Source organism: Ailuropoda melanoleuca, chromosome 4 (assembly GCF_002007445.2).
Source record: "Ailuropoda melanoleuca isolate Jingjing chromosome 4, ASM200744v2, whole genome shotgun sequence".
NCBI classification, from domain to species: Eukaryota; Metazoa; Chordata; class Mammalia; order Carnivora; family Ursidae; genus Ailuropoda; species Ailuropoda melanoleuca.
Window position 1 is genome coordinate 8578155 of NC_048221.1, and position 23476 is coordinate 8601630.

Here is a 23476-nt window from a genome sequence, read left to right on the forward strand (position 1 = left end):
CCAATTTGTTTCATTTCATCATTAAAGGATGTTGGATTTTGTGAAATGCCTCTTCTGCACCTGTCGAAATGATCATATGACTTTTACCTTTCATTTTGTTAATTTGGTGTAGCACATTTATTGGTTTGCATATGTTGAACCATCCTTGCATCCCAGGGGTGAAGCTAACTTGATTGTGTTGTATAAGCCTTCTAATGTGCTATTAAATTTGATGTCCTAGCATTTTGTAAAGGATTTTTGCAGCTATGTTTCCCAGGGATATTGGCATGTAATTTTCTTTTCTTGGCGTGTCCTTGTCCGACTTTGTTATCTGTGTAATGCTGGCTTTGTAAAATGATTTTGCAAGTGTTTCTCCCTAATTTGTTGCATGAGTTTGAGAAGGATCGGTATGAATTTTTTTTTAAGTGTTTGGTGGAATTCACCAATAAAGCCACCTGATCCTGGACTTTTCTTTGTTGGGAGTTTTTTGATTACTGATTCAATTTCCTTACTCATTACTGAGCTTTTGATTTCCTATTTCATGATTCAGTCTTGGCATGTTATGTGTTTATAAGAAGTTACCCAATACTTGTAGGCTATCAAATTTGTTGACATATACTTATTCATAGTAATCTCTTATGAGCCTTTGTATTTCTGTGCAATTAGTTATAATTTTTCCTTTTTAATTTCTGGTTTTATTAATTTAATCTTTTCTCTTTTTTAAAAAAGATTTTATGGGGCGCCTGGGTGGCACAGCGGTTAAGCGTCTGCCTTCGGCTCAGGGCGTGATCCTGGCGTTATGGGATCGAGCCCCCGCATCAGGCTCCTCTGCTGTAAGCCTGCTTCTTCCTCTCCCACTCCCCCTGCTTGTGTTCCCTCTCTCGCTGGCTGTCTCTATCTCTGTCGAATAAATAAATAAAATCTTAAAAAAAAAAAAAGATTTTATTTATTTATTTGCCAGAGAGAGAGCAAGAGTACAAGCAGGGAGAGTGGCAGGTAGAGGGAGAAGAAGGCTCCCTGCTGAGCAAGGAGCCCAATGCAGGACTTGATCCCAGGACCCAGGGATCATGACCTGAGCTGAAGACAGATACTTAACCAACCTGAGCCACCAAGGCATCCCTAATCTTTTCTCTTTTTTCTTAGTCTAGCTAAAGGTTTGCCAGTTTTGTTTATCTTTTCAAACAACCAACTCTGGTTTCTTTGACCAGATAGTTTATGCTTTCATATGTTTTCATGTTACTTATTAGTATCCTTTCATTTCAGCTTAATGAAATTCCTATTGCATTTCTTTCTCTTTTTTTAAGATTTTATTTATTTGAGAGAGAGAGTGCATGATGTGGGAGGGGCAGAGAGAGAGGGAGAAGCAGACTCCCCACCGAGAGGATAGCAGACATGGGGCTCCACCCCAGTATCCTGGGATCATGACCTGAGCCGAAGGCAGACGCTTAACTGACTGAGCCACCCAGGTACCCCCCATAGCATTTCTTGTAAGGCAGATCTAGTGGTGATAAAATTCCCTCGGTTTTGTTTATCAGGGAAAGTCTTTCTCTTTCCCTTCTTTCTGAAGGAAAGCTTTGTCAAGTAAAGCATTCTCGGTTCGCAGTTTCCTTCTTTCATCACCTAGCATAAATCATTTCACTCTCTCATGTACTCAAGGTTTCTGTCGAGAAATTGGCTAATAGTCTACTTGGGATTTCCTTGTATGTGACGTTTTGCTTTCCTCTTGTTACTTTCAAAATTCTCTCTTTGATTTTTGATAAATTGATTTTTTAAAAAGATTTTATTTATTTATTCGACAGAGATAGAGACAGCCAGCGAGAAAGGGAACACAAGCAGGGGGAGTGGGAGAGGAAGAAGCAGGCTCATAGCGGAGGAGCCTGATGTGGGGCTCCATCCCAGAACGCCAGGACCACGCCCTGAGCTGAAGGCAGATGCTTAACTGCTGTGCCACCCAGGCGCCCCTGATAAATTGATTTTAATGCATCTTCGTGAGGTCTTTAGGTTCAACCTATTTAGGGATCTTTGAGTTTCATGTATCTGGGTGTCTGTATCTCTCCCAAGATTTGGGAAGTTTCCAGCCATTCTTTGTTATTTTTTTTAAAGATTTAATTTATTTATTCGTCAGAGAGAGAGAGAGAGTGAGAGCAAGAGAAAGAGCATTAGCAGGGGGAGTGGCAGGCAGAGGGAGAAGCAGGCTCTCCGCTGAGCAAAGAGCCCAATATGGGACTCGATCCCAGGACCTTGGGATCATGACCTGAGCAGAAGGCAGATGCTTAACTGACTGAGCCACCCAGATGTCTCTGTTTATTTTTTTTAAGATTTATTAATTTATTTTAGAGAGAGAGGGGCAGAGGGAGAGGAAGAGAGAATCTCAAGCAGACACCATGCTGAGCATGGAGCACGATGGGGGGCTCAATCCCACAACTCCAAGATTGGAGAAGAAATCAAGAGTCAGATGCTTTACCAACTGCACACTCAGGCACCCCTAGCCATTATTTCTTTAAGCTTTCTACCTTTCTCTCTTCTTTTGGAATTTCTGTACTGTGCATATTATTTATTTTACTGGTGTCCTCCAAATCTCACAAGGTTTCTTCATTCCTTTTTCTTTTTTCCTCCTTCATCTGTATAATTTCATCTGTATAATTTCAGATGATTGGTCTTCAGGTTCACAGATTCTTTCATTGTGAGGAATTTCACAAGTCCTTCCTCTCTGTCCCTTGTAACATTGCGGTCATTCATTTTGTTTATCTGTAAGCTATAATTACTAAAAACATTGCTATTATGACTCTGAACAAAGTGTTGTCTGATTAAATAACAATAGCAACAACAGATCATTGTATTTTACCTTCATTGATTCCTCCTCTGACATTCTCCCTTTCTTTATTATTACCTTCTTCCTGATGAGTTTCTTTTAACATTTCTTGGGAAGCAGGTTTTACTGGTGACAAATTCCCTCAAGTTTTGTTTGTTTCAGAAAGTCTTTTTTTTCTCTCTTACTTTTGAAGGATTGCTTTGTTTGACACAAAATTGTAGTTGGCTTTTTTTCTTTCAACACTTTAACATTTAACAAAACTCTCTTCCTGTTCGCATGGTTTCTGAAAAGAAGTCTGACTTAATTCTCTTCTTTCTTTCTATATAATTAAGTTTTCTCCCCCTAGTTTCTTTCAAGATTTTCTCTTTGTCTTTTTTCCTCAACTTTGAATATGACATTTCTAGGTGTGCATTTGTAGGCTTTTATCTTCTTTGGTGATCTCTGAGCTTCCTGGATCTGTAATTTGGTGTCTAACATTAATTTGAGAATATCTCAGTCATTATTGTTTCACTTACACCTCCTGTTCCTTTCTGTTTTTCTTCTCCTTCATGTAGTCCAATTGTGTTATGTTATATTTTGTGTAATTGTCCCAAATTTCTTAGATTTGTTTTGTGTTTTTTGTTTATTCTCTTTGCATTTCAGTTTTGGAAGTTTCTATTGACATTTCCTCAAGCTCACTGAATCATTTGCCACATATTTTCACTGTATTGATGAGGCCCCCAAAGGAATTCTTCATTTTTCTTCTATTGTTTTGGTTTTTTTTTTTAAATTTCTTGCATATTTCTTGTGGTTCTTTCTTAATTTCCATCTCTGAGTAAATTACCTACCTGTTTTTGCACATTATCCACTATTTCCATTAAAGTGTTTAGCATGTTAATCATGGTTGCTTTACATCTCTTGTCTAATAATTGCAGCATATCTGCTACATCTAAATCAAGTGCTTTACTTGTATTATTTCTTCAAACTGTGTATTTTAACATTTTTGTTGTTGGTGTTGAATGCCAGTAATGATGTACTATTAAAAAAGAACTGCCGTAAATAGGGCCTTAGCTTGAGGGTTCTTGCTTATCTGACTAGAGTTTAGTCTATGTTTACTATCTGTAGCTGTCAAAGGCTAAAATACCCTCAGGTGTCCTTGGCTTTTGTCATCCATGTCATTTTTGGGGGTACTGTAGAGACTTCTTAAAATAAGTTCTAAAATGTATATTTCTTTCAGTTTAGTCCACTGTTATTAAATGGGGGTCATCCTGATGTAATGGAATGTTGTGGATGGAGAGGAAGTGTTGTATAGTCTTGATTTGGTCTCAGTATTTTAATGAGCATGTGTCTCTGGGCTATGACCTTTGGTATAATAAGAAAAATATCTTTTTTTAAAGATTTTATTTATTTATTTGAGAGAGAGACAGCCAGCGAGAGAAGGAACACAAGCAGGGGGAGTGGGAGAGGAAGAAGCAGGCTCCCAGCATATGAGCCTGATGTGGGGCTCAATCCCAGGACCCCGGGATCACGCCCTGAGCCGAAGGCAGACGCTTAACGACTGAGCCACCCAGGCACCCCAAAAAAGTCTGGTTTTTTAAAAAAAATTTTAAGTAGTCTCCATATCCAACATGGGGCTTGAACTCATGACCCCGAGATCAAGAGTCATGTGCTCCACGAACTGAGCCAGCCAGGCATTCCCCAAAAATGTCTGGTTTTTGTCCATAGTTCCTAGTAAAGGCCATCTAAGCCCTTGGACTTTTTGAATGAGAAAGGTGATAGGAGCATCTTCTGTTCAAAGAGGTGACTTTTTGTAAGTCCCTAGATAGCTTCAGGATTGGGGTTGGTCACCAGGAAGACCAAGATTTGATTAGAGGCTTAGAGCTTTCAGCCCAGTCCCCAACCTTTGGGGAGTGGGAAGGAGCTAGAGATGAGTTATTCACCAACTACCAATGATTTCATCAGTCATGCCTATCTCTGTAAGGAAACACGATCAAAACTCCTGAACCTCAGGATTCAAAGAGATTCTAAGTTGGGGAAGATCTCAGGGTGGCAGGAGGGTGTTGTATCTGGTGAAGGCATGGAAGTTCCCTACCTCCCCCACCTACTTTATTTTATACACCCCTTCCATTTGGCTGTTCCTGACTTGTGCCTTTTATAATACATCAGTAATAATAATTAAAGAGCTTTTATTAGTTCTAATAGTGTTTCTACTGAATTAACAAACATGGAAGTGTGTCTAGGGAACTTCCAAGGCCTGGGCTTCCCATTTGCAGCTGGCATCTGATGGGGCCATTTTGTGAAATTGTGCCCTTAAATTGTAGAGTCTGATGTTAACTCTGGTTAGTGTTGGAATTGAATTGAATTGTAGGCCACCCAGTTGGTGTTGGAGAGTAGGAAAAATGGTTTTGGAAAACACAACACATTGACTGTGAGCAGTGAAAAATGACCTGTGAATCTCACAAGCGTATCTAAGTTCCCCCACTCCCTCAACTTAGGTCAGGCAGAAAGGCTGGAGGGGGACTCAAATTGGCTGTTTCCCTCCCTGCCCCCATGCAATTCTTGAGAAACAATCTTTTGAGGACAGGTCTTCTCAAGAAGGGCAGGATATTGTAGGAATATTTCAAAATGGCTATTATTCTATGTCTCCAATTTTGGAGACAGGAGTTTGTACTGTAACCTCAATTCTTTGATAGATCTAAGAAGAATCATTGATTTTAAGTTTGCTTACTTTTTTTGGTAAGGATAGAAATGTCACCTTCTAAACTCCTTCCATGACAGAGAAGAAATCAGAAGTCTCCGACTCCATTTTTAAATATTTGACTGTTGATATGTTGAGAAAATCCAATATTATTCCCGAGTAGAGAAAACCTAGTTCTTTTCTCCTATATATCTCCTTTATATTCACCCAGAACACTTTACTTCTGACAGTTCTGGTCACCAAATGTATGAGGGTTTTTCCCCCACAGCTGTGACACGAGCAGGGTGTCCTACAATTTAACTCAGTCCTAACACTATCGCACAGGTTAAGGGCTCAGTCCCACAAGACCTCTCCTGCTGCACTTCAGATGCCAATCACGTGTAGTAGGTGCCAACAAGACACTCACAACTTCTGTCTGACTTGCTACAAATCAAGTTTCCCACAATCCCTTCCTTAGGTTCGGTTAATTTGTTAGAAAAGTTTCCAGAACTCAGGGAAACACTTACTTACAGTTACCAGTTTATTGAAGGATATGATAAGGGACACAGATGAACAGCCAGATGAAAACATATGTAGAGTGAGTTCTTGGAGGGCCCCTATGGAGTTGGGTATGCCACCCTCCTAGTACATGGATGTGCTTCCCAGCCTGCAAAGTCTCCAAACCCCATACTATCGGGATTTTATGGAGGCTTACTAATGTAGACATGATTATTTTTTTTAACAGATTGACTTATTTATTTTAGAGAGAAGTGGGGAAGGGGCAGAGGGAGAGAGAATCCTCAAGCAGACTCCCTGCTGAGCATAGAGCCCAATGCAGGGCTTGATCCCAGGACCCTGAGATTATGACCTGAGCTGAAATCAAGAGTCAGGTGTTTAACAGACTGAGCCACCCAGGCACCCTTCCCTAGACATGATCAATTATTAACTCCATTTCTAGCTCCTCCCCGGTCTCTGGAGGATGGGCAGCTGAGCTAAAAATTCCAAGCTTCTAAGCATGGCTTAGACTTTCTGATGACCAGCCCCCACCCAGGATCCCACCCAGAGTCACCTCATTAGAACAAAAGATGCTTCTAATGCTTTCATCACTTAGGAATTTACATGATTTCAGGAGCCATGTGTCAGGGACAGAGTCAAAGACCAAATATTAGAACAAGACGAGTTCCTAGTGCTCTTATCTCTAGGAATTTACAAGTGCCAGGAATTTGGGATAGAGAGCAATACATATATATTTTCTATTATCTGACAGCTGACTAATTTAAAGTCTTATCTCTCCCTCTTCCCTTGGTGCTCCACATCTGTACAAGATGATAAGAAAGCCTAGGTGCTCAGCTTTGGCCATGGCAAGAGAGTCAATCACAGAAGTCCCTACCCATGTGCACAAACTCTCACCCTAACCACCCTCTAACCAACCTCAATAAAAATACACACCAGTCTCCTTTCCTTGCTTTGTCAAGGCATTCCCACCTGCTTGAGAGGACTGCCTTGTCCTCCCCAGAAACTTCCATTATGAAAGTAATAAACCCTTCATATATTCCTAGTAGGTGTGTTTTAGTTTCCACTACTCAACCAAACCTTGGGGGGAGGGATGGTGGGGAACCACCTATCTCTACAGGTTACAGAAAAGGTAACGCGGTATATATATTGCAATATACTTATTTGGTCTATTGATAAATCCTCTGGATCTTTTCATATCAATACCTTTGGTTTTTTTAAGTACATACGATGATGAGTTTATGTAACTCATTCTTTCTAAATAGACAGTTGGCTTGTTACCAGTTTTTTCTGCCAAAGCTGAAAATGAAAGCTCACATTACAGAAGAAACAAACATAAGAATTATGTTCTTTTTCAACCTTAATTACTTCTTAATGATAAACTTCTTTATCATTAAATATATTGAGGAAAGAATTACAAAATGTTTTGAGGTAGGATTTGCTAATATAAACATCCTTGAAGTCATCATCAAGATTCCTAACTGTGGGCAGTAGTGAGAGTCTCCTCATGTTCCCTTGCCTGGCTCACCTCTGTCCTGCCCCATAGATGACCACTGTCCTGATGCTTTGTTTATCCTTGACACCTTTACCAGCTATTATTTTCTCCTAAGCAGTGTTCTTTGAGTTTTCCTCCTTCAACCTTTGAACAGATAAATATGAACGGAATTACACTGAAAGGTTTTCCAGTGGTTTTTTGCCTCAGTATGTGTCTCACATGCGAGCACCTGAGGCTTCGGGCCTGGTCTAGGACTGCGGGGTTCAAGGCTCCCACCCAGCTAAGTGGCCTAATGCTTTGAGATTCTTCAAATATAAAGGGGGGGGGGCGTGGTGGGCAGACGACTCCCTGCCGGACGATGGTCAAAGATCAAAATGGAACCAGACCTATGGTGAGGTCACTTTTGTCCATGTTTGTGAAGGGTCACGGCTCCGTGAGTGGCCTGGCGGCCTTGCGGTTCAAAGCAATGTCTTCGGAGAGAACAGGTTGCAGCCCACTGCCCATGCAAGGTCGGCTCAAAGACGTGACCTCCGGCCCGCTGTCACTCAGGCGGGCGGGGGCGGGGCCTTGCGAACGGTCCAATCAGGAGAGTCGCCGGAACCGTACGTGCGGGCGGCGCTGTGGACGGCGGGGACTGTGTGCCGTAGCTGCTGTCCGTCTGAGGCTCGCATCACCTCTCGCTGTCCTGAAAGGCTTCGGGAGCTTCCGCCACATCCTCTGTGGCCGTGACCTCCGCTGGCCGCGGCAATCGTGTGGTGGTCGACCCGGTACCCCAGAAAGCCAGCAATGGTGAGTGTGCGGGGCCGGGAGTCGGGCAAGGGGGGTGGTGGGACCGGCTGGAACTGGCCATGGCGGGACCTGGCCTCCCCGCGGTGAACTCCGGAGTCTGGGGACCCGAGGCCGCCGGTGGCGCGGCACGCGGCGCGGGGCCGGGGTGGCTGCCGGGACCCCCACGTCCTTTCCCGTCACTGCGCGGCCGCGTCTCCCTTAGACTGGGCGATGACCACGGGGAGGGTCATCAGGAGACAGTCATGCCTCGGTCTCCCGGGTTCGTGTGCGGGAGGTGCTGTGGTCTGTGGGGTCCCCAACCTTCTCTCCCGGGGGGGGGGACCCGGTTTCCCCTCACTTTTCCAAACGTCTAGGGAGTAGGATCTCAAAGCCACGACCCTGTGCCCAGCCTAGCTCTTTATAGGACTGGCAATAAATGCCTAAATTTCCAGATCTTTCCCTGCATTTGGAAACGCCATCTTTCCTCTCCAGTTCATAGCATCATTATTAACTATTTGTTCTCCATGATGCATTTCAAATTACGCAGTATTTTATCATTTATCCACAGAGCCATGAAGGGCTCTTTTTAAAGATTTATTCTTTTGGCCTGTGGATATTTTACATAAGAGGAGAGCCAAGAATAACCGCCTGGAATGTGTCGCATGAAATCCCTTGCCTCTCCTTCCAGGATCTTCCCTGAGCACCGGCATTCTATAGGAAGTCCTTTGGGTGGCGGTTCCTCTTTGGAGACTTCCCTGAGTGTTGTCTCCTGTCAGTATTGCCCCTGCCTGAGTTTGTGACTTTATTCAACTTCTTTAAGTCTGCGTTTTTCAGTGAAGTTAAAATGTATTTAACCAGTAGATCTCCAAAGTATAAAATTTTGTAAAGAGGCAAGAAAAGGGTGAATTTCAGGAAAAAAACATTCCATTATTACATTTATTAAAAATTTTGTTTCCTTTTTTCCTACTATGAGCGGGTATAGTAACGCCCAGAGGTTTGGCCTTTTAGGTGATTTGAAATGCAGTATCAGGACTTAGACTTGCAGTACCTAGAAGTGTGTTCAATTATGATTGTTTCCAAACAATTTCTCACCATGTAACTAATAATTAACTGACATTTATATTTTTTGAAAGGAATAGATATTTGTGTGTTGTTTTGTTGAACTAGAAGAATCCTTACAATTTTCTTCCCTTCCTTACACATAAACACTGGATTTGAGTGATTTTGTCCAAACACTGGGCTTATCACTTTTAAAATATTAGTGGTGGTTCAGAGCAACTTGGTAGGAAGCAGAAGCCTGAGGTCAGTGTTTCTAAGGTAAGCCCCCCCACCCTGCCGTTGAGCCTGCGAAGGGAAGCACTTGAAGGCCCAGTTGGTTCTTCCTGGAGAGCCTCCCCCTGCAGGTGTCCTACGTGCTCAGACACCACAGAAGAAGCTGAGAGAAGCTACAGAGCCAAGGAAAGCTGGGAATGCCTGTGTACTTGTGTACTTGGAGGATGGGGTTAGAGAACGGGGCAGTGTTGCTCTTTCTGAGGTGGTAATTGTGGTTTCCTTGGGCCTGTTTCTAGACATAGCCTTGAGCTTCGCGTCTGCAGTGTACGTTCACTCAGAGTAACTTCATACATTGAAAAGTCTGTGAAGGTCTGGAGGTAGGTCTTCTGGACAAAGAGCTTGTGAATTGGGGAGTTCTTTTGAGTCAGATCCTTAAATTGAATCTGGCCAGTAGTTTCCTAACTTGTGAGAATTGAACCATTATGCCCTGAGAGGTGTGTACGTAGCTCCCAGACTTCATTCCTATGGCTGCTTAAGCGTCGTCCCCCCCCAACCCCGCCCAAACCTCCGCCCTGACTCTAGGGGTTGTTATCCCAGCAGGTGCAGCCTGGACCACAAGCTGGGAATATGAGTTTGCCTTCTGAACTGTGGGGAAGCATGCTGCTTATCTTACCTGATTCACGTATTTGCATTCCGTTCCTTGTGTTTGCATATTGCAGCTCTTAACTTCAGGCAGCTTCCCTTATCCATTTGTGATACTGTTTTCTTGGTGAGAGCATGACGTTTTTAGTTCTTGGACTTTGAAAATATAGGTCGATTTAAAGATACAATGGAAGTAATGCAGAGAATCCTGGAACCAAACCGTTATTTGTTCCCTTTAGGCAAAAGAGTCTCAAGATGTGAGATGGGGGTATTTGAGGTTCTCAGGTAGACTTTGCATTTTAGATTGTTTTTTTGTGTGTGTAGAGAGCTTTGGAAATTTGAATACTGTAATACTGTTAATGTTGAAGGCAAATTAATTCCTCTTTTAATTGACATGAAGAAAACTCAAAACTTGCATAAATCTTTGATAATTCTGATACATTTAATGGATGAAGGCCAGCTCCCTAGTGCATTGTAATAAGCTACTTAATAATCTTAACCCCTCAGTAAGAGTTGAAAGGAGAAACTACAGTGCCTTTTTTTTTTTTTAAAGATTTTATTTATTTATTTGACAGAGACAGCCAGCGAGAGAGGGAACACAAGCAGGGAGGAGTGGGAGAGGAAGAAGCAGGTTTCCCAGCAGGGCAGGGAGCCCGATGTGGGGCTTGGTCCCACAGCCCTGGGATCATGAACTGAGCTGAAGGCAGATGCTTAACGACTAAGCCACCCAGGTGCCCCACTCTGGTGCCCTTTGTTATGCAAAGAGACTTGAAATTTTTTCTTATGGGTTAAACTTTTATAAGTGTTCATGTTTTGTTTTGTTTTGTTTTTAGTATTTAGAGAGAGCACACACACGAGCAGGAGGAAGGGGCAGAGGGAGAGAGAGAGAGGGAGAGAGAGAGAAAATCTCAGACTCCCTGCTGAGCATGGAGCCCAACGCGGGGCTCAGTCCCACTACCTGGAGATCATGACCTGAGCAGAAATCCAGAGCTGGACACTCAGCAGAGCGAGCCACCATCTAAGGATGAAATCTTAGAATGGTTTTCTATGTAGAAAAAAATTTTTCATTAAATTTTAAAAAGCAAAAGAAGGTCATTCAAAATAAAGGGTATTAAAAAGAAAAAGTATGGTTTATATATATATTACTGTTTACCTTAAATAATAATGTATGCAGGGGTTAGCAAAACTCTGTAAAATACCGTCTCAAGAGACCCACTGCCAGAACACGGTGGTCCACTCCAGAGCTCTCGCTTCAGGCACCCCCCAAAATGAGTGTTGATCATTTCTTGAGCACCCTATTAGTGTTTCTTTAAATGAAAACAAGCACTTGCAAATGCATGTTTTTCTTAACCATGATTTTCTTCTTGTATGAGCAATCAGGTTCCATATTTTGGGTGTTTGCTCACAGTTTAAGCCTCCTCCCTCCTTCTTTCTCTTATGCCTCCCACTTGGTCAAGCTGATGAGAAAATCTGAGTGATATCTCCTCTAGAGATGGCAAGAGATTCAAATCACACAGACCCCTGCTCCTGGGCAAGAATTCTTGCCCCAGCCACAATGAACCCCATACCAGGCTCTTTTCATTGCTTTCTGAAGCCATTTCAGAGCTGCTTGAGGGGCCAGTCCTGCCTTCCCCGGAGACCTTTATTATGTGATTTGAAAACCTTTTCCTACCGTCTTGATATGTGCATGTGTGTCCCCATGCCACACTGACCTCAGTCTCAACATGGGAACCACGTCTGCAGGTGACCATAATTGCTGGAACTGTGAGCTGTGTCCAGGCATGACTGCTATGCTGTGGGTCTGCTTCTCTCGCTCTGACTTGCTCACCTAATCTGATGTCTGATGGCACATGCTCTGCGGGCGCTCGGGCTGGGGAGCTTGTGCTGTGACATGTGCTGCCCCGTGTTGCATGGGTGACCCTCCCAAGCCCCAGCTGTGTTCAGCCTACCGAGTCAGCAGTTTACAGAATCCCTAGGCCTGTGGGAGCAGGAGTGTAAGATCGAGGCCCTCCTTAAAGTGGTCCTGGGTCAATGTGTTTGCTGGTTTATATCTGTGTTGGGGTGAAGCTGTGACAGAGGCTGGGTTGGCCCCACATACCTGAGGGTGGGGTGGCAGAAGGGACTCTATCCTGTGCAAGATAGGAGGCCCCCTGGGTGGTCACTCCTGAAATAGCAGTCATTGAGTTAGAGAAAGAGAAGAGAGGGTGAATGGCAGCCAGTAGCTGGTGGGCTGAGTCCACACCCCTAAACATAGGGACCCTTCAGTCCCTCTGCTGCCACCCCTGCCTCTACTGCAGCAAAGATCCGGAGCCTCGAGTTTAGGGGACGACACTCATGGTCCCCCTGTGGCTCAGCAAAGAGATTAGTTCAAACTTGAATTAAGGCCAGGGTCCTCAAACCATGTAAAGCAACCAGTTGTCATGCGGGAGGCTCCTAACCCTCGCAGCACTGCTTTGAGGCTCTCTGGTGGAGCAAAATGTATAAATACCAGAGTAGAGGGGACACCCGCTTCCCTGAAGTATATCCAGTGATGGAAAACAAAACTGGAGAGGAAGCAAAAGAAAAAAGTGTTGAAACTGATGCAGAGAGGCTGGCTCTGAAGACCCAGAGGGGGTCCCACAGGACCAGCCAAGAGGATCCTTGGCTATGCACAGGCAAGGAAATCAAATGTAACTAGCAGGAAGTGAGAGCAGAGTTTATTGAAGATACAGAGAGACCAGATTCAGATGGAGCATATGGGAGACTGAGAAAGGAAAAGGGGAATGAGTCTCGTCTTTGTTTGGGGTCTGGAGGTTTTAAAGAGCATTTTTTAAAAGATTTTATTTGACAGAGAGAGTGAGCTTGTGCACACACAGCAGGGGGAGCAGCGGGCAGAGGAAGAAGCATGCTCCCTGCTGAGCGGGGAGCCCATGCAGGACTCCATTCCAGAACCCTGGGATCATGACCTGAGCCAAAGGCAGATGCTTAACCAACTGAGCCACTAGGCGCCCCTTGGGTCTGGATTTTTATTGAGAATGGTGGTTTGTGTATATGTCCTCTCAGGCATCTGGGAACTGGTCCAATGAGCACAAGTACTCTGCTGTCTTCCATATGTCACTTATGCCCTGGAGCCCGGTGTCCTGGTGGCACAGTATCTGGAAGAGGTATATGACGAACCCTCCAGGTCACTCCTTAGATGTTATCTGTTGTGCTGCAAAATTCCAAAGAAATCATTAACTCCTTGATCTTTACAAGGAGGACATACATTAAGGCATGTGTAAGGGGGCGCCTGGGTGCCTAAGTGGATAGGCTAAGCCACTGACTTTTGATCTCAGCTCAGATCTTGATCTCAGGGTCATGAGTTCAGGCCCTGTGTTGGAGCCTACTTTAAAAAAAAAAAAAAGAGGCATGTGTAAGGCAGGGGTGCAGGTTCTAGCAAGAACAGAAGCAGGGAAAGAAGCAAAGAAAAATAAACAGCATTTTTTTCGTGAGGTCCCTTCAGTTTTCCTGTCTTAAACCCGAGGTCTGCAATTTGACCAATTGAAAATTCAACATATACTAAAAGAATTTCCACAACCAAAAAGATAAAAGTACACTCCTTGGTGCTTTGGGCCTTTACAGCATGGTTGCTGAATTAATTTTGCTGTCTGCTATAATGCACTAATTTAGGAACCTTTATGCAGATAATCAGTACTACGGTTCAACTTGCAGTTAAAGTTGGGGACCCCACTATGCTTAAGCAGGGTACCCCTGATAATCTAAAGGGAGTTGCTGAATATAATACAGAGGACAAATAAGCATGTCTCACTTGAACCATGAAAACCGTGGTCTTACCTAAAAACCTCTCATGGTCTTAGTGCCCATTGTCTTTATTTTTTTTTATTTCTTTATTGTACAGATTTTATTTAGGGGCGCCTGGGTGGCACAGCGGTTAAGCGTCTGCCTTTGGCTCAGGGCGTGATCCCGGCGTTATGGGATCGAGCCCCACATCAGGCTCCTCTGCTATGAACCTGCTTCTTCCTCTCCCACTCCCCCTGCTTGTGTTCCCTCTCTCGCTGGCTGTCTCTCTCTCTGTCGAATAAATAAATAAAATCTTTAAAAAAAAAAGATTTTATTTATTATTTGAGAGAGAGGGTGCACGGAGAGGGAGAGGGAGAAGCAGACTCCCCGCTGAGCAGAGAGCCCCATGCAGCACTCGGTCCCAGGACGCTGGGATCGTGGCCTGAGCCGAAGACAGACGCTTAACCGACTGAGCCACCCAGGCGCCCCACACCCATTTTCTTCAAGTGTCCCATACTGAACAGAGAAAGGATGAACCTGATGTGTCATAAATTTCTCCCTCTCCTCCCCTCTCATGCTGTCTGTCACTATCTCTGTCCCTCTCACAAATAAATAAAATCTTAAAAAAAAGAAAAACCTTTAACAAATTTTTAAATTTTGTTTTTGCCACTTCCAAATTATACTAACACAGTGGGACCCCACCGACCTTACTGGACCACCTCCAGTTAAATTACTTAATCTGACCCAATGTAAATTAAACGGGGCCTTCAAGGAATCAAAACCACTGGTTGAAAACCACCTTTTTAATGAAGAAGTGGTGATTCCCTCTGGTTCTCCTTTTAATAGCCTTGTTTGGCCTTTTCTTTAAATCTGGGAAGAATGAATGACACCTCAGAGTGGATTACTGCAACCTTGAGGCTGTGTTTGCACCAAAATAAATCCCGACTCCCAGTCCCCACCAGTATGCGAAATTACTGACTCCATCCATTCAACAGCAGATAAGTATCCTGCCGTCACAGATTTGACCAAGTCTGTTTTGTTCAGTGCCTATTTCACCAGCCTATCAGGTGCAGTTGGCCTTTACCTCTGAAGTGACATGATCCACCTTTTCCTGGTGACCTGCAGGGAGCGTCCACACCACAGCCAGTGCACACAGTCTCTGCAGGTAGGATCTGAACTGCATCCACCTTGCTCCAGGAGCACAGGTATGACGTTGCACTGATGACATTCTCCGTTGAGGATATTTGGGACATAAAAATTTTGGTAAAAAGAGCTCATGGGGCGCCTGGGTCGCTCAGTCAATTAAGCGACTGCCTTCGGCTTAGGTCATGATCCCAGGTCCTGGGATCAAGTCCCACATTGGGCTCCTTGCTCAGCAGGGAGCCTGGTTCTCCCTCTCCTGCTCCCCCTGCTTGTGCTCGCTCTCTCTTACAAATAAATAAATAAATAAATAAATAAATAAATAAACAAATAAATAAATAAATAAAATCTTTAAAAAAAATTTTTTTTAAATAAAAAGAGCTCATAAAGGGGCACCTGGGTGGCTCAGCTGGTTGGGTGTCTGCCTTCAGCTCAGGTCGTGATCTCCAGGTCCTGGGATCAAGCCCTGCATTGGGCTCCCAGCTCAACAGGGAGTCTGCTTCTCCCTCTCCCTCTGCCTCTTCCCCTGTTTGTGCTGTCTCTGTTTCTCTCTCTTAAATGAATTTAAAAAAATTTTTTTAAAGAGCCCATAAAAAGGGGATAGGCCATTACCGTATATATGATGTGAGGCCCTGGCACCTTGTTTAAATTCTTAAAAATTGGGGCACCTGGGTGGCTCAGTGAAGTATCTGACTTTGGCTCAGGTCATGATCTCTGGGTCCTGGAATCAAGCCCTGCACTGGGCTCCCTGCTCAGGGGAAGGTCTGCTTGTCCCTCTTCCTCTGCCTTTGCCCATCTTCCTGCTTGTACTCTGTCTCTCAAAGAAATAAAATCTTTTTTAAAAAATTCTTAAAAATTATTTGGTAATCTGGAGCCCATTCCCTCCTTGACATGGTGAAGAAGTAACTATTTTCCCTCTCAGCAGCCACAGCACTGTCTAGATTCTTTTGGTGTTGGAGGCAACACATTCCTTGCTTAAAATTTTACTTGAGCCCATTGATGCTGTTACTTGGAAAATGGCCCACCCTGAATAGGAACCCCTGCAACAAAATGGGAAGGCTCTGGACTCTGGTCAAACTGCCACACAGCAGGCACACCTGTAAGTGTCCTCTGACACTGTTTCACAATAGAAGCTTCATTGACCTCTTCTCATGCCTCCTGGGGTTGCCTGTGATGGCCTTAAGTTGTCCATAGGCTTCTGATGAAAGAATTGGCCCTAGGCCCCAAACTGTATGCTGTCAGTCAGTTGTCTGAGCACTGACCAGCAATGGCTTCAGCTATGTTTATAGACTCTTGGATGATTGTCTAAGAGACGCTCCATCATGGTTAAAGAATTCTGGGACTCTCTCCCCTCACAGATATCTCCAGCATATAAATCAAGGTAAGGTTTGTCTCCACGTATACTGCGGTCTCAATGTAAGTCCTTGCTTGGACACCCCTTTCCACATCAGAGTTCCAGACACTACTGAGAGCGATGAAGGCACTCATTTCACTTCTCAGAACATACAGTGCTGGGCCCTCAAGAAGGCATTCAGTGGAAATTTCTGTTCTCCCACGTCTCAGGTTTAGGCCTCATAGGGTACCATAATAGGTTATTGAAATACATTCAAATCAATCGAATGAACAATGGCTCTTTCAGTCGTCAGTCATCAGGGATGATTATTAATGCGTCTGTCTTCATCTTTTTTTTTTTTCCTGATAGACTTCTTCACAGCAGTTTTAGGTTTACAGAAAACTTAATCAGAAACTACAGAGAGGGGCGCCTGGGTGGCACAGCAGTTAAGCGTCTGCCTTCGGCTCAGGGCGTGATCCCGGCGTTGTGGGATCGAGCCACACATCAGGCTCCTCCTCTATGAGCCTGCTTCTTCCTCTCCCACTCCCCCTGCTTGTGTTCCCTCTCTCGCTGGCTGTCTCTATCTCTGTCAAATAAATAAATAAAATCTTTAAAAAGAAAAAAAAAAAAAACTACAGAGAGCAGGCACCTGGGTGGCTCAGTCAGTTAAGTGTCTGCCTTCAGCTCAGGTCATGATCCCGGGGTCCTGGGATTGAGCCCCTCATGGGCCTCCCTGCTCATCCGAGTTTCTGCTTCTCTCTCTGCCTCTGCCCCTCCCCCACTTGTGTGTACACACGCTCTCCCCCTCTCTCAAATGAATAAATAAAATTTTAAAAAGAAAAAGTACAGAGAGTTCCCACATAACCCCCCTGCCTTCGTATAGTTTGCCCTGTTGTTTGTATTTTGCATCACTGTGCTACCGTTGTTATATTCAATGAGCCAATATTGATGTAGTAAAGTTCTTGGTTTATAATAGCTAGATTTTGTGTGATACAGTCTCTGGGCTTTGGCCACATAAAATGATGTGTGTCTATCATTTCTGTATCATGTAGTATACTTTCACTTCCCTAAACATTCCCCGTCGTCCCATCCCCAAATCCCTGGCAACTGTAGCTTGTTTACTGTCTCATAGCTTTGTGCTTTCTGGAGCTATGCTTGGAGTCATAGAGTATGTAGCCTTGTCGTCTCTGCGTTCACTTAGCAATATGATTTTGAGGTTATTCCATGTCTTTTTGGCTTGATACCTCATTTCCTGTTGTCACTGAATAATATTCCATCATATGGAGGTTCCACTGATTATTTTTCCACTCACCTGTTGGAAGATAGTTACCTGTAAGTCTTGGCAATCATGAATAAAGCTCCTGTAAACATTCATGTGTAGATTTCTTTATGAAGTTTTTTTTATGAGTTTACAACTCATTTGAGGTAATAGGAAGGATGGTGATTGCTGGATAGTATGGTTAAAAACCAGTTAAGAACTGCCCATCTTCCAAGGTCAGCAATGAATGAAGACTCCTGTTGCCCCACAGCTTCACTATTATTTGGTATTTTTTTCTCAATGTCTTGAATTTTAGCTATTGTAATAAATGTCTGGCTGTACCTCATTCTGTTATCGCAATTTCTAATGACATGGTGTTGAGCATGTTTTGCTTAATTATCGTCTATCTTCTTGGGTGAGGTGTGTGTTAGGATCTTTTGGCCATTTTTAATTGTGTTGCTTGTCTTATTGTTGAATTTTAAGAGTTCTTTGGACATTTCAGATACTAGCCCTTTATCAGAGAAGTGTTTCAGAAAGATTTTCTCCCAGTCTGTGGCTTCTGTTTTCCATCTCTTAACTTTCACAGAGCAGGTTTTCATTTTAATGAATCCAAACTCACTATTTTTTTTCTTTCATAGATCCTGATTTTGGTGTTCTATCTAAAAAATAATTACCAAACCCCAGATCACCTAGATTTTCTCCTATGTTATCTCCTGGGAGTTTTTTTAATAAGATCTGTGAGTCCGTTTTGAGTTAATTTTTGTAAAAGGTGTAAGCTCTGTGTCTAGATTTTTTTTAACGTGGATTCTACTTTTCCTGGCACTTTTAGTTGAAAAGACTGTTTTCCGTATTGCATTGCCTTTGCCTTTTGTCAAAGATCAGTTGACTATATTTGTTTGGATATATAGGAAAGCATAATTTTTGCTTTTGCTATATTAACCATTTATCCTTCAGTCTCACTCTACTCTTTTACTAGTTCAAAGGACTTTCCTTGTTATTGTGGATTATTTGACATTTGCTCCTTAGTTAGTCATTTCATATGTGACAAAGAGAGTTTTATTTTCTGCTTCCCATTCTGTATGCCTTTTATTTCTTTTTCTTGTCTCCTTATATTAGCTTTGATTCCTAGAGATAGCATCAGATTCCAAAGGTTGAGGTCTCAGTCCTACAAGACTCACTTCAGGTGCCAGCTACAAGCCCAGGCTGTTACCTGTGCCTCTGACCTACAAATTAGAATTTCTGTCAACCCCCTTCAACTCAGCATGGCAGTCACAAGTCCAGGTTGTTACCTATTCTTCTGACTGGTGATAAATCAGAGGTGCCCACAATCTCCTCCTTGGCTCTAGTTTGATTAATACTAATTTGCTGGAGCAGCTCACAAACTCAGTGAAACATTGTGCTTATGAGGTTGCCACTTATTATAAAAAGATATAACTCAGGAACGGCCAGATGGAAGAGGGGTAAGGTGAGGCATGGCGAAAGGGCTCAGAGCTTCCATGTCCCCTGGATGCACCACTATCCCAGCACCTCCCTGTACCCTCCAACCTGGAAGCTCTCCAACCCCACTCTTTTAGGTTTCTATGGAGATTGCGTTACATAGGTATGATTGGCCATTGATTCAACCTCCGGCCCCTGGATTACCTCCCCTCCCTGGAGATCAGGGGGTAGGACTGAAAGTTATAACTTTCTGATCACATGGTTGGCTCCTTTGGCAACCAGACCCCTTCCTTAGGTGCTTTCCAAAAGTCATCGCAATAACATAGCACCAGCCATTTTATCACTTCCAACACTTAGAAAACTCCAAGGTTTTGGGTAGTTTGTGAGGCAGGAACTATGGAAAAAGACCAAATATGTATGCAAAATATATTTGGTCATCTGAATGATCAAATGTATATTTCTTATAAATCACACGGTTGTAGTCTTCATGAATTTTCCATGTGAACTTGAGAAGAATATATATTCTCTTTGATAAAGTATCCCACAGTTTTCAATTAAATCCAGTGATGGCACTGTTCAATTAAACTGTGACTTTTCTGATTTTCTTCCTGCTGGATCTAATTACTAATAGAGGGATGTTGAAGTGTTCAACTGTAATAGTGGATTCATCTGTTTCTCCTTGTCCTGTTCTATCCATTTTCCCTCATGTATTTTGCCACATTATTCACATAAGCAGCATGGTTTGCTATGTCTCCTTGGAGACTTTTTTTTTTAAGAGAGAGCCAGAGTTGGGGGAGGGGGTTGGGGGAAGAACAGAGGGAGAGAGAGAAAGAATCCCAAGCAGGCTCCACGCCCAGCACGGAGCCCAGCACAGGGCTCAATCTCACAACCCTGAGACCATGACCTGAGCTGAAATCAAGAGTTGGGTGCTTAACCAACTGAGCCATCCAGGGGAAATACAAGGAAGACATTTGGTCTTTGAGTGTGCTTCCTAGCAAAGATCTCCTAAAGCCCTTGGAATTTCCTGATAAGGGTGATAGAGCGTGTTTTATTCTAATGAGGCGTTTCTTGGTGGGCTCCTACATAGCTTCAGGATGGGGATTGGACACCAGAAACACCAGGCCTTGATGGGAGGTTTAGAACTTTCAGCCCCAATTTCCAGCCTCTGGAGAGGGAAGAGTGGTTGGAGATTAAGTTAATCACCAAATGCCTTGAGTTAATCACTTCTGCCTACATAATGAAACTTCTTTCAAAACCCTTACAAATGGTATTTCGAGAACTTCCAGGTTTGTGAACACATGAAGATGCTGGAGGTGGGGGGAGGTGAGAGACAGCTTGTGCGGAGAGAACATGGAAGCTCCAAATGTTCCTGCCCCCTCACCCCTGCTCCCATTCTTTTCCCTATGTATCTCTTCCATTGGACTGTTCCTAAGTTGTATCTCTTGTCATAAACCAATAACTGTAAGTCAGTTGCTTTCTTGAGTTCTCAGAATTGTTTTAACAAATTACCATACCTCAGGGGGTTTCAAAGGCATCTCTGGATTTGTAGGCAGCTGGCTGGAAATGTCAGTAGACAAGGCACCCTGTTAATGGCTGGCATCTGAAGTGGGGCAGCTTTGTTGTAGGGAGTGCTCCATCTGCAAATCTGACGCTAAGTCTGGGTAGTGTTAATATTGACTTGAACGACTGGACACATAATGGGTGAATCAGAGTTGGATCAGTGGTGTTAGAGGAAACACCACATACTTAGGAAGGAAAAATCCTGTCACTGTCACAAGTGTTTTTCTGTCCTCCACCTCCTCAGGTCAGTCAGGCTCCAAGAAAATCCCAATCGTGCTCTCGTAAAATAGATTTTGAGAGAACAGGCCTTCTTACAAACAGAATATTCTGGACATATTTTTAAATGGCTACTTTTCTGTCTCTCTGATTTTGGAAACAGTAGTTTCCCTGTGACCTCAGTTCTCTGATGGATCTAAGAAGAGTTGTTGATTTCAGTGGGGTTTTTTTCTTATGAGTACAGGAATGCCAGCATCTAAACTCCTTATATGTCTGACCAGAAACCAGGAGTCTCTGATGTTTTTTGATGTTTGTCTGCTGAGCTTTAAATCTTCATCCCTCCTTTCCTCCCGTTGCACTCCACCTCTGCACCAGGGGATGAGACAGCCTGGCTATTCACTGCTTCGGCACTGGCAAGGTATTCAGTTCACTGAAGGCCCTGCCCCTGTACCCGAGGTCTCACCCTAACCCACTCCCAAACCTCAGTTAAAAAACCCAACCAGCCCTTTCCTTGCTCTCTCAAGGCATTTCCCACCTGCTTGAGAGGCCTGCCCTTTCCTGCCCTCCCTGGACACTTGCATTATGGAAGAAACCTTTTCATGCCCTCTTTACGTGTGTGTTTTCCGTCAGGACATCGGACTCACATCTTGGATGGGAGTCCACCTTCCTGTGCAGGTAACTGTGAGAGTTACAGAAAAGGTAACCTGGTGTATATATTGCAGTGCATTTTACTTAATTATTCAATTGATAAATCCTTCACATCTTTCCATACCAGTACATGTCACCCTTTGTTTTTCAGAGGTACGTAACCAATTCTCTCAAAATAAACACTTGTTACAAGTTTTTGTGCCGAAATCTGTGTACTAGAATTCAGATTTCCACATTACAGGACAAAAAATAAAAATTGCATACTTCCTCAAACTTAGTTCCTTAAATTTGTATCATCAAATACATTCAGAAACTGATATACATATGCTTTATAAGAAGATTTTATGGTGATAACAGTATAAACATCTTTGTAATCATCGAGATTTGTAAGTGGGCATTGGGCAGTTGTCTGTCTCCTGAGGTTCCTGACCTGGCTTGTCTCCATCCTGCACCATGTATGACCTCTGACTGAGTCTTTTTTTTTTTTTTAAGATTTTATTTATTTATTCGACAGAGATAGAGACAGCCAGCGAGAGAGGGAACACACACAAGCAGGGGGAGTGGGAGAGGAAGAAGCAGGCTTCATAGCGGAGGAGCCTGATGTGGGGCTATCCCATAACGCTGGGATCACGCCCTGAGCCGAAGGCAGACGCTTAACCGCTGTGCCACCCAGGCGCCCCTCTGACTGAGTCTTTATTCATAACCCTTACCATCTTTTTTTTCCCCCACTAAATGGTATTCTTTTAGTTTTACCTTTAAATAAATGAGTATAGGGGCACCTGGGTAGCTCAGATAGTTGGATGTCTGCCTTCGGCTTAGGTCATGGTCCCTGGGGTCTTGGGATCGAGCCCCTTGTCAGGCTTCCTGCTTGGCAGAGAGCCTGCTTCTTCCTCTTCCTCTACTGTTTACCCTGCTTGTGCTCTCTCGCTCTCTTTGTCATATAAATAAAAATCCGAATGAATGAATGAATAATAATGAAATTACATTTAAAATGTGTTTTGGTTGGTTCTTTGCAACAGTGTGTTTCATAAATGCTTGTATCTTGAGGCTGCGGGCCATCCAAGTTATTCATCCATTGCTATGGTTACTGTATTTGGGCTTTTTCAAATTTAATTTTTACTCTCGTTAAAAATACAGCCTCTGGGGCACCTGGGTGGCTCAGTTGGTTAAGCGTCTGCCTTCAGCTCAGGTCATGATCCCCGGGCTCCTGGGATCGAGCCCCACAGGTCAGGCTCCCTGCTCAGTGGGGAGCCTGCTTTTCCCTCTCCTGCTCCCTCTACTTGTGCTTTCTCTGTGTATCAAATAAATAATAAAAATTTTTAAAAATACAGCTTTCATTCTTGTATCAGACTCCCAGTGCAAATACACAATAAATTCTCTGGACATTGGAGAAAAATTGTAGATCGTGATTGAGTTCAAATTGACAAGAAATGGCAATGGAGCATATCAGTTGGTGGTTTCCTCCATTCATGCATATTTATGTATTTGTTGACTGGTCATCAACACATGGCATTATTAAATTGACTAATTTTTGTCCTAATCAGTATGAAATATAATATGCTTGGTCTTTTTTTATTATTATTACTTAGCAGATGGACTTTTTTTTTTTAAGATTTATTTAGAGAGAGATGGCACAAGCTGGAGGGAGAATCCCAAGCAAACTCTGCACTGTACAGGGCTCAATCCCACGACCCCGAGATCTCTACCTGAGCCAAAACCAAGAGTCAGACACTTAGCCCACTGTACCACCGAGGTGCCCCCAGATGGACATTTATTTCATATGTGGTCTTTCATCTTCTGTTAAATATGTTTTGATTATTTTCTAATTTTTAAACTGTATGTTCAGTCTTACTCTGCACACTTTTTTTAAGGTGGTTTTTTTTTTTTTAAGATTTTATCCATTTGACAGAGCATGAGCAGGGGGAGCAGCAGGCAGAGGGAAAAGCAGAGTCCCCACTGAGCAAGGAGCCTGACATGGGGCTTGATCC

At 43.4% G+C, this 23476-nt stretch overlaps 1 protein-coding gene across 7 annotated transcripts in view; it reads left to right on the forward strand.

Moving 5' to 3' along the window:
* Positions 1 to 23476, forward strand: part of LOC100470690 (zinc finger protein 791) — a 37004-nt gene that overhangs the window by 6172 nt on the left and 7356 nt on the right. For 4 of the 7 annotated variants that reach the window (XM_019801543.2, XM_034657836.1, XM_011227209.3 and 1 more), the window contains exon 1: positions 8071 to 8244. The exons of 2 other annotated variants lie outside the window; for them this stretch is intronic. Coding sequence is in view for 1 of the 5 variants with exons in the window: in XM_011227209.3 (XP_011225511.2) it covers positions 8242 to 8244 (3 nt within the window). In the remaining 4 variants the exon portion in view is untranslated. Of the gene's footprint in view, positions 1 to 8070; positions 8245 to 9791; positions 9873 to 23476 lie in introns of those variants that run through there. One more of the 7 variants, XM_034657835.1, reaches the window with a different exon arrangement.